At 43.2% G+C, this 16,309-nt stretch overlaps 3 protein-coding genes across 3 annotated transcripts; 1 reads left to right on the forward strand and 2 right to left on the reverse strand.

Moving 5' to 3' along the window:
- Positions 1-141: 141 nt before the first annotated feature.
- LOC100826463 (ferredoxin) lies at positions 142-945 on the reverse strand. Its single transcript, XM_003573214.4, has one exon. It carries the CDS (start codon positions 857-859, stop codon positions 437-439), a length of 423 nt encoding a protein of 140 aa, XP_003573262.1. The 5' UTR covers positions 860-945; the 3' UTR covers positions 142-436.
- Positions 946-2,653: 1,708 nt separating this feature from the next.
- Positions 2,654-3,407, reverse strand: LOC100826777 (ferredoxin). Its single transcript, XM_003573215.4, has one exon. The coding sequence runs from the start codon at positions 3,333-3,335 to the stop codon at positions 2,901-2,903; it is 435 nt and encodes a 144-aa protein (XP_003573263.1). The 5' UTR covers positions 3,336-3,407; the 3' UTR covers positions 2,654-2,900.
- A 3,267-nt stretch (positions 3,408-6,674) lies between these two features.
- LOC100838597 (putative 1-phosphatidylinositol-3-phosphate 5-kinase FAB1D) lies at positions 6,675-14,673 on the forward strand. The gene is made up of 12 exons (XM_010235945.3): positions 6,675-6,832; positions 7,529-7,675; positions 8,173-8,868; positions 8,963-9,107; positions 9,214-9,561; positions 10,168-11,103; positions 11,258-11,592; positions 11,694-11,820; positions 11,907-12,071; positions 12,176-13,600; positions 13,680-13,940; positions 14,024-14,673. The coding sequence occupies exons 2-12, from the start codon at positions 7,641-7,643 to the stop codon at positions 14,378-14,380; spliced, it is 4,830 nt and encodes a 1,609-aa protein (XP_010234247.1). The 5' UTR covers positions 6,675-6,832; positions 7,529-7,640; the 3' UTR covers positions 14,381-14,673.
- Positions 14,674-16,309: the final 1,636 nt, after the last annotated feature.

Here is a 16,309-nt window from a genome sequence, read left to right on the forward strand (position 1 = left end):
ACGGTCCCTGGTGAAATGATGGTCTCAGATTATTCCATGCTTGCTAAATTGGAACATCAGATGGATGATGATAAAGGTGAATTTTCGTGATAAGCCGTGGCAACGCACGGGTACTATTTGCTACTGCACAAAGCCGTTATGTTGCACGATTCTAGGTGTTTTCAGAGTATGCATGCATTATGCTGACCACCATTACATGAAGCCAATTGTCTCTCTTTACCAGTGACTTTGAGTCTTTGAGAAAATGAACGCTACTTGGAAGGGATCGGCCACAACATCAACCGCTAATTAACAATTACATCTCCTAAACACTAGACTAGTTCTTCAAAGATAGCACGGCATGTAAGCAGCGCACGCAGTTGCAAGCAAGCAAGCACGAAACCGACGGAGAATCAACCAATTAAAGGATCATAAATCGAGCCGAGGGATTCAGTTTTCAGGCGGTGAGCTCCTCTTCCTTGTGGGTCTCGATGACGAGGTCCGACTGCGGGTAGGCGGCGCAGGTGAGCACCCACCCGGCGGCGACCTGGTCGTCGTCCAGGAAGCTCTGGTCCGACTGGTCCACCTCGCCGGAGACCACCTTGCCGGCGCACGACGAGCAGGAACCAGCCCGGCACGAGTAGGGCAGGTCGATGCCTTCTTCCTCGGCGTGGTCCAGGATGTACACGTCGTCGGGGACCTCCAGATCCACCTCCCCCTCCGGCGTCACCAGCTTCACCTTGTACGTCGCCTGCGCACGAAGCCTCATGCCCCTCGCCGACGGCGCCGTCAGCGGGAGCACCACACGGGACGAGACGGCCGAGGAAGGTGGAGGGGCGGCTGTGAAGAGGGAGAGGCTGCTCAGCGCGGTGGTCGCCATTATTGCAGCTGTGTAAGCTTTCTTGCGAGGAGGAGGATGGTGTTGGAGAGTGTATGCAGTAAGCTCTAGCTGGACTGGAGGGGATGATGAAGAAGAAGAAGCAGAGGATGTCCTAGAGGGTGCCACGTGGCCCCTGCAGGTGCTCAGGCTTATCCTTAAGCTCGGAGCGACCACGGCCACACGATGAAGGGATGGACGTCGATCCACGAGGGCGTGTGGAGGCCATGCGATGTATCCAATGCGATTTTGATCGATGCACGGCGGCCGTCACATTTTGGTTTGAGTCAAGCTAGAGAACCTGATATGCTGTAAATTCTTCTATCTATAAATATTTCGCGACTGGTTTTAGCGATAGCGATCAGTCGATCGAGTGAGTCTAAATTTCAGTCAGAAAAGAAAAAAAATCACAATGATTTTAGCGATCAGTCCGTCATGTGTGACCGGACGAGAAGCCAAGAAGTACACCAGGTTTCACATTCACATCAAAAACAGACAAAAAAACTCGAGATGGAAGCGATCGTGCCGAGAGTGTGAGCAAAGATCGCCTTAGTAGACAGTCAGCGGTCTCTCCTCCTCTTGGTCACGCAAATGGACTTTAAATTGAGCAGGTCATGGAATCCTTCGCTCGGGAACAATGAACATGAAATGCCTTAAAATTACAATGCTCCGACCTTCAGTGCAGCTCACCTTTCGTGAGAAGTAAGGCTCCACCAATCACCGCTGGCGATGGCACTAGGCATATCATGTCAAGAACATGTCGATGAGGCCGGGGAGAAATGGCAGGACGGACGTCATGGAGGAGCAGTGGGTGGCGCTAACCCTAGCAACACAAGCTAGGGACAAGGGCATGTGTAGGCCATGCGATGTATCCTGCGGGGGAGCGATGGATGGCCGGCCGGCCAATGGGGATGCATGGTGGCCACCGCATTTTGGATCAGTTGAGTGAAGCCACAGATCTCATACACTGTTCTGTAAAAATCTTCTAACCAGAAATATTGTTTCGACCGGTGTTAGCGAGAGCGATCAGTCGACCGAGTGAGTCTAATTTCATACAGAGAATTATGCAGTTGTTTTTAGCGAGCAATCAGTCCATCGTGGCGATTGGATGAGAAACAAAGGAGTACATTGGGCACAAGGTTTGACGTCTAGATCAGAAACAATAAAAAAACATTGAGGTGGAAGCGATTGGTCTCTCCTCCTCTTAGTTGCACAAGGACTTTAAATTGAGCAAGCCTTTCAATGAACATGAAATGCCTCGGAATCACGATGCTCCTACCTTAAGCGAGAAGCAGCACCAATCATTGCTGGCACTGGGTAGATTGTGTCCAGAACATGTCCACAAGGCCTAGGAGAAATGGCAGGCTGGGCATAATGGAGGAGTAGTGGCCGGCGCTAACCCTAGCAGCACGTGCAAGGGGAAAGGGTCCGCGGCGGGGATGCATGTGGCGTAAGTCGACGGGTCGAGAGATATGCGAAGAAAACCTTAAGGAGCACTGATCAATCTAGGGAAACCATGCGGGATGCCAATCGATTCATAAAAAAAAACGTGTGGTGGGTGCCGATAGAACTAGGGTAAACCGTGCGGGAGGGTTGCCAATCAATCTAGGAAAAATTGTAGCGGGAAGCATGCGAGGGGTTCGGAACGATGTAGAAAAAGCCATGTTTTTTTTCTGAAAAAAGAAGAGGGGATAAGCTCATTGTACCAAGAGAAAATTGAACTCGCATCACTAACTCGCATCACTACTTCGTAGCTAGTAAAAATACCATCATTGCAGAGACACATCACACACCTGCTGGCTCAACCATCAAATCCATTAATTTCAGTACGTACATAAATACTAGCAGCAGCAGCAGTAATTTGACCGTATGGATCGATCTCAGGCAGGGGTAGTACAAAAAAGAGGAACACATAATATTACTTGAGCATTTCATTCAAGCTCGCTCGCACAGCAGCAACCAAATCGATGCACGATAAGATCCATGGAGCTTAGAGAGATTATGATATCATCAGACACTCTTGCAAAAGCTGAAGACTAAAAACTTAGGCGGTGAGCTCTTCTTCCTTGTGCGTCTCGATGACGAGGTCGGACTTGGGGTATGCGTGGCAGGTGAGCACCCACCCGGCCTCCATCTGGTCGTCGTCGAGGAAGCTCTGGTCCGACTGGTCCACCTCGCCGGAGATCACCTTGCCGGCGCACGACGAGCACGACCCGGCCCTGCACGAGTAGGGCAGGTCGATCCCTTCTTCCTCGAAGTGGTCAAGGATGTACACGTCGTCGGGGACCTCCATCTCCACCTCCCCCTCCGGCGTCACCAGCTTCACCTTGTACGTCGCCTGAGCACGGAGCCGGATGGCCCTCGCCGACGGCGTCAGGGGAAGCGCCACGCGGGATGGGGCGACGATTGGGGACGGCGCGGGGGCGGCGGATGTGAAGAGGGAGAAGGGCGCGCGGAGGCTGCTCAGGGCGGTCGCCATTGCTGCTGAGAGCTGAGAGCTTGCTTGCTTGCTTGTGTGGTGTGAGGAAGAAGAAGGAGGATGAGCTAGGGGATGGATGAAGAGGGGGGATAAGTAAGTAAAGGGGGGGGCTGTGTGCCACGTGGCGGGACGTGGGTGGGGGGCTTATCTTGGAGCGAGGAGCGTCACACGATGCTCATCCTCGTCGGCGCCGGGGGGCGTGTGGCTGCCCGGCGACATCCCGTGATCTCTCTCGCTTTCTCTTTTTTTTTTGACAAAGAAGGCAGCCTAGTTTCTGCTGGGCCTTTTCCGGCCCAATTACTAACTAACTACTTCGGTTGCTCGGCTTTCCTTCCAGGCCCGCTAAGCGAAGCCGACGGCAGATGCAGCCGTGGGCTGGCCGGGGAATATGCCGAGTTTTGGGCGGGTTATTTTTTTTTCCTTTGATGCGAATATGCCTTTTTTTTTTCTTGCAACAAGTCTGAACTTTTATTTCTACGGACAAGTCTTGTAACTAGTACACGCGGAGAGACTTTTTTGAGTTTTGACGCGAGTTTCTGTTTGACTGACTTGTTCTCTGCGTCCATTCGATTTAATTTATCGAGACTTTTTCTGTGACAGCTAAATATCGAGACTTTGTTGCGGGGTTCTTTTTCGTACCATTGCTTTCCACGCATTTATTAATTTATGTGAATGGAGAAAACGTCTTAAATCTATAATATCTATAAAGTTGATCTTCACTATTTTTGTTTGCAAGCTTGACATATAAGATGTCTACATCATACGCATGCATAGTCTCCACATCACCATCCACATCATGTGTTGTAAATCACTAGGAATCCATTTTGGTGGTCTTTTTGAATGTCATATTTTGATACTTAGGATTGTCAACTTAACGTTCTATATAAATATTTCGCCAAATACACATATTTTCATGACATTATCAATCTTTTTAAGATCTGCAAACACACATATTTTGATGTTCATGTACATCAAAATTATTCCTATTGTTTTGCTCCATAGGTGTTATGAATGATAAAATCATTTTGTCCTACAATATTTATATTTCTTTTGCATTTAACCATATTATTATCATGTGTTCCTAACGTCATATCCAGATGTGCATCTAGAACTTTCCGCGGCAACGCGCGGGGATCACCTAGTTATTACTGTTTGCAATCCATATATAAAGCGAAGATATATAAAGCAAAAAAAAAACATCACCTAGTTATTACTGTTTGCGGGGATCCACACCGTAATAATAACCTAAACGAACATATATAACAATCCATGTGGGCAGAAAAAAACATACATGAGACATATATAAAGCGACGTCATCAGCTATCTACTCCAATTATCCAACTGTTAATCTGCTACCTAGATCGCTTACATATGCAGGCCGTTGCATGTGCCGTGCTATATCACGAAGATCCAAGACATAATACGTGATCTAGACAGACATGTAGCTGCTCTCTGTCCTTTCTTACTGATCAAGGAACATTTATAAAATTAAAATGTTCTCATCAGTTCCTGCTGATTGTCTTGAGACATTAGCAACCGGTTAATGATAAAGAATGGAAATCAACGGGGGTCGTCATCAGATGCAGAATCTCTTGTATGCTTAGCTTGTGGATTACTACTGTAATAAATGCGCGTGGCGTAAAGTTTGCACCAAATCACACAGCGACAAACGGTCAGACATTGCGTACATGCATCCATGTATCCCTTCATTTGACCACATAAAGCAGTATTACCTCCGTCCAATAATAACGGGGTGTATTAGCTTTCCTTTGATCTATGGTTTGACCACAAATTATTCTAATAATATATAATTATAAGGCGTAAGTTGATATCCATTATATTTCTATTCAACGATATTTGATTATGGTTATGACTTTGATCACATTAGTCACATATTAATAGAGTAATTTGTGATCAAAGGCGAAGTACTACAACAGCTAATACACACTTATGTTTAATTAATTAAAACAGACTTGATGCTTCCCCTCTACACTTTTCCCCCTGATTAGTTCCAGCTGCTCCTTCCGAGTAATTCAAATACATCTGCTGTAGTTACCGTTCCTCGCTATTTGGATTGATCGATTGACTGATTGATTAAGGTGTGTGCACGTAAGAAGGTCAATTAATTGATTAACTGACTAAGATCCGTGTGTTTTGGTCTAGCCATGCATGATTTTCACTTTGCTTGCAAGCAAGCAGATAGCTAGCTAGGCAGTATTTCGTGCCTCCCATGCCATGCATCTTGGTTTTCCCAGGCCAAAAAACTGTCTGTCTGTCCGTCTGTCAGGCAGCAAGGGGAATGGTCGAATATTGAACCGGTCATGCACGGGGTAACTGACGACGCTAGAACACGCAGTATATCGTACCACGCACGTCTGCTTCTTCTATTTTGACAAAAAATAGCAAAGATATTTCTTGTTTTTCCCCTCTTCTCATTCATGTTTTCTTGGCATGCTCTTTCTTTTGGTATGTGGCAATAATGAGCTTATCCGAGTTAGGATAAGGTTAGCACAGCCACAATATTAATCAATACTATTAGTATATCGTCTGGTAGTAATGTGTTGTTAAGTCATGATGGTGGAGAACAACAACACACGCTTTGTTAGTTAGAATGGCCAGCCAGCTAGCTCAGTTGAATGCCCTTCAATCTATGATTGATTTGCGTATGCATATTTCTGTTGAAGCCGTCATATATATGGCGTGGCAGCTGCATATGCAAGAGCTAGTGTCCAACAAACAAGAACCAACCAGACCCAAAGCGTGTCGGCGCCGATAGCCCGTTCTGCCGTTCCCTTGCGTGGCACGACACGGTAACCAATCAAAATCCATATCATTTTTTCCTTTCTCATAAAAAATGTCTAGTACAGTCGCAAAAAAAATAAATGTTTAGTGCTATATACTCCTACTCCTTCCTAAATATCATAAGTTTTTCCTACTAAGTTATAGTTTTGTCTGTCTTAAATCAAACTTCTTCAAGTTATATATCTTCATAGTATGTCCATTTAATATTGTTGATCTCAGTAGATTTTATTTAACTTAGAACGACACGGACACAATTTCTTATACTCGTAGTACTAGTACTATTTGGGAACGAAGCTGGTACTTAGAGTATTTTTTTTTCGTGATTCAAGTATTTTTATTGAGTGCCTTAATGAACTCCATTTTTCATTTTCGACTCCGATGTGGCATGGGCTTTGCCGCAAGAAAAAAAAACATCGAAAAAATGGAAAAAAAGAAAGGAAAAGGAAACGGTAAAGTGTGAAAAGGTTTTAAAAATGCCAGCGTGGGGTCCACCCAGTTTGAGGTTGACGACGACAAGTAGTTGCAGCAGCAGAGGAGTATTTCTTTCTCCCTTCCGTGCGCCCAAATTTCTCCTCTCCCCCCTTCCTTCCTGCTCTCTCTTCTTCGCCATTCGGGACCTCTTTCTTCTCCAATCTCGCTACTAACTCCTCTCCGATCAACCGGTCCAGAGACGGAGGCGCAGCAGACGCACCGAGGTAACACGGAGATCCATCCCGCCCAACCATCTTCTCCTGCCCCCCCTCTCATGATTTCTGGTGTTTCTGTTGGTTGTTCTTGTTATGGGATTGGATTCGGTTGGAGCTTGGAAGAACACGCGCGCCGTACATGCATTCGGCAACGACAGCGGGGGTTTATTTCCGATTTCAAGACCCAAGAACGGATTTTTGGGACGGATTTGGGGATTGGGATGTTTCTGTCTTCCGTGCCGTCGACTCCCGCCCACCTCTGTTGACTTGGACCTCCGGCCCTTTAATTTTTTTATTTTAGGATTTTTGTTCGGGGGATTTGTTCTTGTAGTAGTACTAGCTCTTTATTTTTTTTGGATCATTGGGATTTGGAAGGGACAGCCTGGCCTTCGGGTTGATCGCCAACGCCCCCGCCTTCGATTTCACCAACCTTCTTCTTCTTGTTGGTGCGATTCAAGTTTCAGGCTCCCGATTTGCTCAGCGTTTCTGACCATCTGCGCCTCGATTTGCTAGGTCAATGCTTGCTCGATTCCAACCTTCGTGAGCAGTAGTGATCAATGGATGCATCCCATTTTCTTTCTCTTTCAAATTTGTTGACTTGGGATTTTACTCTATCTTTTGTTCTCCTGTCGGTTGGTTGGTTTGCTTGTATTGACCCAGTAATGGATGGATACTAATGGCGTGCTGCTTGGCTGAACTGGTCAGGCGAAGGCGACCGCCAACCACCCCGGAGGAGATCTGAGACCCGACCGACCGCCGCCTGCTGGAGGGGGAAGCTGGTGGAGCAGCAGGAAGGGCCGTATGCTTGTCGCAGGCCATGTGCCCGGACATGAATCCGCGCCATACAGCAAGGTAGTCTAGTGTTTGATTCCAGGAATATCGCCATACTGTGTTATGAATTTTGTGTCCCAATTCATAGTCATAGGTTCCATGGGATGCTCAGGAAGGGCTCTGTATCAATGAAATTTCCTGTATCAATAAGCCAATTGTAGTCTCGGACACCTGGTATATGCAGAACCAGAAACTTGCTTAGCCTTTAATTCATTAGTGTCGTCTGTTAAACAATGGAATGGAAGTTCCTTTAGTTTTCTGGTTTCTGGTCTTGCACGCCTGAAACGTCGGTCAACTCTTCGACACTAACCTGATGCTGTGTTTGGGTAAACCTGAATGAAGATATTTTGTTTATTTCTCCGGTCACCTAACCCTGTGGATATTTGATTTTGGACAACCTGGTTTGGTAGAGAAGTGCCCTTGAGGCAAGGGAACTTCCTCATCAGATATTTGTGTCTTTGACTGTGTCTGTGTTTTCTAAATCCCATTCTGACCCGGTCTTCTTTTCGTACTGGCAGTCAAGTTGAATCAGAGGTTCTAGACGGTAATCGTAACCATCACAGCCAGCTTGATGCTGATCATCTTGTACAAATTGGGAGGAGTCCTATCAAGCGTGGTAGCAACAATCTGTCCACAGACGACAATTTCTCCTCGAGTGCCTCTTTGCATAAACATGAACATGTGAGCTCCGATCCATCGGCCCCTAAGGCCGATGACCGCTCAATTAAGTCTGGTGATGATTCTGATGGGGCTGAGAGTACCAATGGCAAAAGCAACAATACGGACTCCCCAGGTACTGAAAATGATAGCATCTGGATACCACCTGAAGCTGCAGACAAGGGAGATGAGACCGAGAGTAACATTGCTTATGATGACGACGATGACGATTATGGTGATGGAATCAAGTGGGGCCAGTCAAGTTTCCCAGCCGCTGGTGAGGAACACGAGGCCAGCCCCAATCCTAAGGATGAGCGAGAAAATGCAATGTTGGAAGCTATGAATGGACAACTCAAGATACTCGTGAGTCGGTTTTTGGCCTCTGCTGGTATCCCCTTTGGAAAAGGAGAGAGTAGTGAGAGTTGGCTCGATATTGTGACCTCCCTGTCGTGGGAAGCTGCACTACTTATCAAACCTGATTCTACCATCGGAAAGGAAATGGACCCTGGCTCTTATATCAAGGTCAAATGTGTAGCATCTGGTACTCGCTGGCAAAGGTGACACATTTGTTCACTTAAAGGTTTTTTAAAATATAATGTATTCTATCTGCGTGTTTGGTTATACACGTTCACTTCATAACCTTGACTGCAGTGAGGTGATCAAGGGATTAGTCTTCAAGAAGAACACTGCTCATAAGCACATGCCGACCAGTTGTCACAATCCTAGGCTGCTACTACTGGAAGGAGTCCTGGGGCACTCTGATGTTGGTTTATCATCGTTTAATTCAATGAATCAGGTTGGTCCTTTCATATACATATGCACATTGAATTGTTTATAGTAAACGCCGTTTATTTTTGTTGGATAGAAGATTAAGACATCTGTTCCGTGCCTTTAACAATTAGGAAAAGGACCATCTGGAGAGGACTATAAGTAAGGTGATTGATATATGCAGTCCCAATGTTATCATGGTTGAGAAAACTGTTTCACGAGACATACAAGAACTTCTATTAAGACAAGGGTGTACACTAATTCTTGATATGAAGCTCAGCCGGTTGCAAAGAATTGCACGCTGTACGGGTTCTCCTATAATATCATTTCCAGAAGTTCTGGATAAACCGAAGCTGAAGCAGTGTGACTACTTCCATATTGAAAAATTCATTGAAGAACACAACGATGCCAGTGAAGGTGGGAAAAGACTGTCTAAAACATTAATGTTCTTGGAAGGATTTCCCAGGCCATTGGGTTGCACGGTATGTCTACCTAACTAGTATTACATGTATGATGCATTTTATACATTTTCAGTTCCATTCTTATTTTTTCCCTAAGATTGTTTATTTTCCTCCAAAAGCAAAATAAATAAACTATGCCACGGAGTATTTTTCCTATGTCTTTTCTTCCCTGAAATCTCCCCAACCAAAGCATCCCTTTGTATGGAAGTGAAATCCATAACCAGAAGTTGTTCCAGCTTACTGTGGACATGTCTATTACTTCGACCAGTTATTACTTCTTAATAGCTGGCTTGTAGACTGTAATTAAACATCTTCTCTATTCGAGTGGTGTGTGGCCATAAAATTTTACGGTTTGACTAATAAGGCAGAGAACCAAGGTGATTACAACTTGGCAGGAGCTAGATACACTTATGGTGCTTTAAAGTAACAAACCTGGTTTTGTTTGTGGTGAGATCCATAGTAGTGGTATGTGCTTTTATCAATTATTACGATGAGTGAATACCAATTGATAGTGATATATTCCTGCATATTAGTTACATTCCACTGAACAAATAGTAAGTGACAGACCAAATTGTGTTTCATGGATTGTTAAATTATCTGAGTGACAATGGTTCCTTTCTCATCCAGATACTGCTCCGTGGAGCAAATACTGAAGAATTGAAGAAAGTCAAGCAAGTCATGCACTACACAGTCTTTGCAGCATACCACTTGATCCTCGAAACGTCTTTCTTTGAAGATCAGCGGGTATTCTTAAATGATAAAAATGTTTCCAAAGAAAATTATGTCACCGCTATGGTAGGGCCTTCAGCAATTGGTGATGATACGGCTGTTCTGGGTTGTGCCATCCCTCCTTCACATGATGATTCTCCAGCACTTAAATTATACCATGCCACTTCTAATATCTATGCGGATGGGAAGAAATCTCTCAGTTATACAAATGTAGATGCTCCAGTTTCAATAACAAACAGCTCTTTGGATGAACTTGGAGAAGGTGCAAATGTCCGGCATAGCTCAACATCACCCCTTCACACTGGAAGGCTACCACCACCAGTATCAGGACCATTAAGAAAATTTGCTGACAAGTTACATCGTCATAATATTTATTTACCTGTCACATCATTCCAAGAAACAACTGATAATAAAATAGAAGGCAGGGTTGAATCTAGGAAAGAGATGGTTAGTAATGGATTTCATGTTGGGTCAAAGGTGGAAGAGTCTGCAGCTTCCAGTGAAATTTTGGATGACACGAAAGATCTCTTAAAACAAGAAAGGATCCAAGAAGTAATGCCATCAGGTTCTTCTGGGCATGGCAAACATGAGGAATCATCCGCTATGGCTGAAGATGGGGAACATCACAGCACCAGTATCATCAGCAATGGGAACATTTCTAACGAAGATCAAGCCGATGATGCACTTGATTCTGACAGTATACTGATTTTGATGTCTAGCCAATGCATCACAAAGCAGATTATATGTCTCCCGAGCCAACTGTGCCGTATAAAATACTACGGGAACTTTGATTTGTCCTTGGGGCGATATTTGCAAGACATTTTGCAGAATCAGGTAACAACAGTTTACCACTTCTTCGTTTGTTCACACATTGTTCTTATTTACACTGAATATTATATTTTTGTGCTAGTAATGTACATTTTATTTCGGCTCCATTGATACTCTTTTTTGCGATGTTATTTGGCTCACTAATATTTATTCGTACTAGAAAGCAAGCTGCTCATCTTGTCAAGAGCCTCCAGAGGCTCACATATATTCTTACACTCATCAAAATGGGAATTTGACTGTTCAATCAAAGAATTTGGTGTCCCAACATCGCTTACCTGGCGAATCCGAAGGAAAAATATGGATGTGGACTAGATGCTTGAGATGTGAACATGAACATGGGACATCTAAATCGACTCCTAGAGTGTTAATATCATCTGAAGCGCGCAATCTCTCTTTTGGGAAATTCCTGGAACTCAGTTTTTCAAGTCACTCCGCAGCGAGAAGGCTATCCATATGTGGGCATTTGGTGAACAGGGACTGCTTGCGTTTTTTTGGGTACGCTCGATGTACTTTTCACATCAAACAAAATTATTTTTTGGCTGCCTTTAGATGTAACTATTTCTTTAATGATAATTTCTTTTTCTTACTGACTTCAGGTTGGGCTCCAAAGTTGCAATGTTCCGCTACTCCTCAGTAGAAATTTACACTACCTGCAAACCACCACCCACCCTCCACTTCGACAACCCTAGCAGACAGAATTGGTTTGAAAAAGAGAGGATACATGTATGTCTTAATACTCTCTACCATTACCATCTCATAGTTGTCTCCAGTACATGCATAGTAATACTTTTTTTTTTGCACTTTCAAAGATTCTTGCTAGAGGTATGAAACTTTTTTCTGAGGTAGCAACCTTGCTACAACTCTTGAAGAATCAGCATCATGATGTGACAGCAACCAGTTGTGGCACATTTGACCCTGTTAAGGACTTCTCTGAACTCGAAGAGTTGTTGATGAAAGAAAAGGCCGATTTTGAGGTAGGCATCCTTGTCTTAATTTCTTTTAGACTGGAACTTTGTATGCCAATGAATTTGTTATGTTTAATTTATATTTATGGGTTACTATCTTTATTTTTATGCAGGATTCATTAGTAAAGACAATCAACCAAAATGGGAGATCATCCTCATCTGTGCATGAGCTTCTTAATATAAATTGGTCTTACCAGGATGTTCTACTTGAACTTTATGTATGGGACCGTCGGCTCGACGAACTTTCTATGTGTAAATCTGCTGGGCAAGGGAGTGTTGGTAATAGCAATAATCCTAGCGGAACTGCAGACAAGATTTCTGGGGCCAACTACGAGATTGACAAGAAAATTGGTGAACTGACGTGTGATAGAACTATGACAGCTGTGAGGTCAGATGGTACCACTGATTGCACTGATTGCACAAGTAACAATATTCCCATTGACCATCAATCTGGTGAGACCGCAGCACACTTGCTTGATGATAGTCAGGGAGCTGGCAACTCTGAACCTTCTTGCAGTGAAGGTAGTAAAGATGAAGGATCTCGATCTCTCATTGCTCCTGATCAAGTAGAGGTAGAGAGCACGCCACAAAACCAAAAAGTACCTTCACTTGAAGTTTCAAGTCATACAGAGGTCCAGGGTAACGGGGTAGTTGCACATCCAGTTTCCAAGGAACAAGAGCCTTCAAGCACTCTCCAGAAGTTCAGAAGTACTGATTGGGATGACAGTGATAGATGGATTTGGAGTTCATTTTGTGAGTCTCAACTGGCTTACAGGAAGGACATTCAAATGGGATGTTTGGAGAAATTTTATCTTGTTAACCATTACTCCCCATCTCACCTCTCCCCCTTGTTTGAAAAACATGAGGAGGTGGACACTCCTCAGTTCACAGTTGGCCCCGGTGGTAATATTTTATGTGTATTGGAGCATGAGGTATCTAGTATAATAGCTCGTGCTCTCGCCATATCTGAGGAACGTAGGCAGGATACCATAGTCGAGAACGAGACGGGGGAGGGCAGGGTGGAGCATGGTAAAACGATGGAGAAATCCTATAGCTTTTTCTCTGAAGGTTCTTTTAGCTCGTCACCATGGTCATCTATTGGATCATTAGATTCTGAAGCAAGCTTTTCATCTTCTATTTCGTCATATCCATCTGACGACCTCTCTGGTTATGATACCTTGCCTTTATTGTCCTTGGTACACCCAGAAATCACTGTGAACGGAAAAGTAACTCTCAGAGGCAAATATTCGGTTACTAGTATATATTCGAACCAATTCTACCTTCTTCGAAAGAAGTGCTGCCCATCTGAGCTTGCATATATTACTTCCTTAAGCCGCTGTAAGAAGTGGGACGCTCAAGGTGGAAAGAGTAAGGCTTTATTTGCAAAGACATTGGATGACAGGTTCATCATAAAGCAAATCAAGAAAACAGAGTTTGAGTCCTTCATAACATTTGCCCCTGATTACTTCAAGCATGCTTACCATTCTCTAGACACTGGCAGCCAAACTTGCCTTGCCAAAATATTAGGAATCTATCAGGTAGGTTTTTTTGACAACTGATTTCTATTCGATTTATTTCCTGACTTCTATTGGGTTTTCATATGACTTGTTGTTTCAGGTCAAGCAAATAAGGCATGGCAAAGAGATCAAAATGGATCTGATGGTGATGGAAAATCTCATGTTTGGGCACAATATTTCACGAATTTATGACCTTAAAGGTGCTATTTTTTCACGACACATCGCCAAATCAAATGACCCTGACACTGTTTACTTGGATCAAAACTATGTTGAGGACATGCGTGTATCTCCGATCTATATTGGTGGAAGAACGAAGCATCTTTTGCAGCGTGCAATCTGGAATGACACATCATTCCTCACTGTATGTATAATGCATATCCTATATCTGCAGATAATCATGTTTTCAAATAAATATATGTCCTAACAAAATTATTGTACTTGCAGTCAGTTAACGTTATGGACTATTCTCTGCTTGTGGGAGTGGACAAAGAAAAGAATGAACTTGTGTTTGGCATCATTGATTATTTGAGGCAATATACTTGGGACAAACAGCTGGAGACATGGGTCAAGAGTTCTTTGGTTCGAAAAAATGTTTCACCGACTGTAATTTCACCCAAGGATTACAAGAAAAGGTTTAGAAAGTTCATGGCCAAGTACTTCCTCACAGTTCCGGATACTTGGAGTCCCGAGAATTCTTCTGGGCCATACAAATCCTTTGGCCATAGCAATAGCAAGTTGGTAGAAGCCGATAATGATGACAACCTGCTTCAGCATCCAATTGAAGCTGAGGCATGTGTCTAGTTCTGTTCAGGCTGGCATGTGTCTAGGCTATTCAGGACTCCTCTGACAGTGCTGTTGAAGCCTATCCAGTCGTCGTCGTTGTTGTTTCTTTGGCTTGTTTTCGCTTTGTAAAATTGTGTACATATGAGGGCCTCACAATTGACCTTTCCAGAAGTTTGCACCTTTTAGGCAGATTACTGGGCAAGTGAGGCCCACAGTACATGTACCTATACAAATGTAAATTGTTGATTTCACAATTATTATAGTGAAATTTACAAAATTGGTATGATTTTTTTGGGATCTACTAGGCTGAAGCCTTTTCTACTTGCTTAATTATTTCTTATAATGCCTGACACGGCTAACCGTCCATGTTGGACTTCTGATCTCTGTTCAAATTTGATCAGTTTGATCCGTATTTGACTTTCATTACTCCGCTATAGTTACATTCATGGAAATGGCCAATTTAATGCCTCTTGATCTTACTGCACACCTTATGAAGAACATTTTGTTGTCAGATGGACATTGTCTATTTTGTTGTGTGCACCCAGTCACTACAATTTTGCAGATCTGCTGGTATGATATGTACTGCTTACTTTCTTTCATCAATCAGTTCCACGTATTATTTAAAATGAGTGAAATCAAGTTAAACTTGTTTGTTCCAAGTTTGTTCCTTGAATTTTGTTGTAATATGTGTTTATGCCCCAATCTCTCTTATGATATCAAGAAACAGAATATAATTTGATTCCTGTTTGTTTTCAGGAAATAACTCACTGGGGAGGACACCACTCTTTATAAGTCCTGCATCACATAGTAGCTGCCTGGTGACATGCCTCATCTATGCAGTTGGTCTATGACTCTATGTTCTATACTTTATTGCTATATAACACTTGATATTTTATATTCTCAGCTTTGACGAGGCAAATTGTTAGTAGATCCTAAAATTAACTATTTATTTAATTTACACAGTACACACTTTGCTGATAAGGGATGCTCCAAAGTAATGCTCCAGTTCCTTTTCTAGAACCACTGGTTATTTAAATTGGTGCATTTTCAGGAGAATTATCTAGCATCCTGTAATGCAATTTCTGATTGATCAGATAATTGATGGAAAGAACTTTCTGTGTATTCACTTAGCAGTCTGGCTGATACTTAACATCTACTAGTGTGTGCAATCCATAGTCTGGACCATGAACATCGGCAGGAAGGGATTCCTGCAAATGAACATGTGAGACCTCGGTGAGTTAGTTCATTTTAAGCTTTCTTATTTTCTACCCTTGCAAAACTTTGTTGACTAATCCACATAACCCTTTGTTGAACTTTATAGTGCGTAGCACATTTTTCTGCAGCTATAATCTTATCATACTATCTTATAAAAATTCCTGATGAATGTTAAACATGTGTTTTTATCATTTGGCTGCATTGGTGGAATGGTAGATAGTAACAGTATACATTTCCAAGAAATGTGGTATTTGAATATAGTCCCATTGATCTTCCCAAAGAGTTGCAGTGTGTGCGTGCTTCTTTCCGAGAGTCCTATATTTGCATTTATTTTTCACTGATTGTTTCAGTGAGTATGAAACTATGAATTCATATGCAGTGTCGCTTGTGAAGTTGGCTTTGCAGCATTTATCTCAAGACATTCCTTTTTCCCTGTCATTTTATTACTAACGCCGTCCAAACATAACGAGCACAATGCAAAACCACCTTCGCCCACTTTTCCAATTGGAGTTGCTATTTGTGTCTTAATACAATTCTTTTTTTGCTTCCAAAATGGCACATATACTGTTGTTATATATGTGTGTGTTCATGCTAAACTTTCTAGCTCATGCCTTGTGATCAGGAGATTATGTGTTGTCACAATGTGCTTGAGAGACATTCTTGGGCATGTCGTGCCACTTGCATCTTTGTTTTCATGACTGATGAATACACTGGGTTACGTGACAGATGAAC

This window comes from Brachypodium distachyon, chromosome 3 (genome assembly GCF_000005505.3).
Source record: "Brachypodium distachyon strain Bd21 chromosome 3, Brachypodium_distachyon_v3.0, whole genome shotgun sequence".
Classification (NCBI taxonomy): domain Eukaryota; kingdom Viridiplantae; phylum Streptophyta; class Magnoliopsida; order Poales; family Poaceae; genus Brachypodium; species Brachypodium distachyon.

Excerpts from the sequence above, each read along its gene's own strand:
- LOC100826463 (XM_003573214.4), bottom strand. The coding sequence starts at position 859 with ATGGCGACCACCGCGCTGAGCAGCCTCTCCCTCTTCACAGCCGCCCCT.
- LOC100826777 (XM_003573215.4), bottom strand. The coding sequence starts at position 3,335 with ATGGCGACCGCCCTGAGCAGCCTCCGCGCGCCCTTCTCCCTCTTCACA.
- LOC100838597 (XM_010235945.3), top strand. The coding sequence starts at position 7,641 with ATGTGCCCGGACATGAATCCGCGCCATACAGCAAG. Across the intron at positions 8,869-8,962 it reads TCTGGTACTCGCTGGCAAAG|TGAGGTGATCAAGGGATTAG; the intron begins GTGACACATTTG and ends CCTTGACTGCAG. Across the intron at positions 13,941-14,023 it reads ATGACACATCATTCCTCACT|TCAGTTAACGTTATGGACTA; the intron begins GTATGTATAATG and ends TTGTACTTGCAG.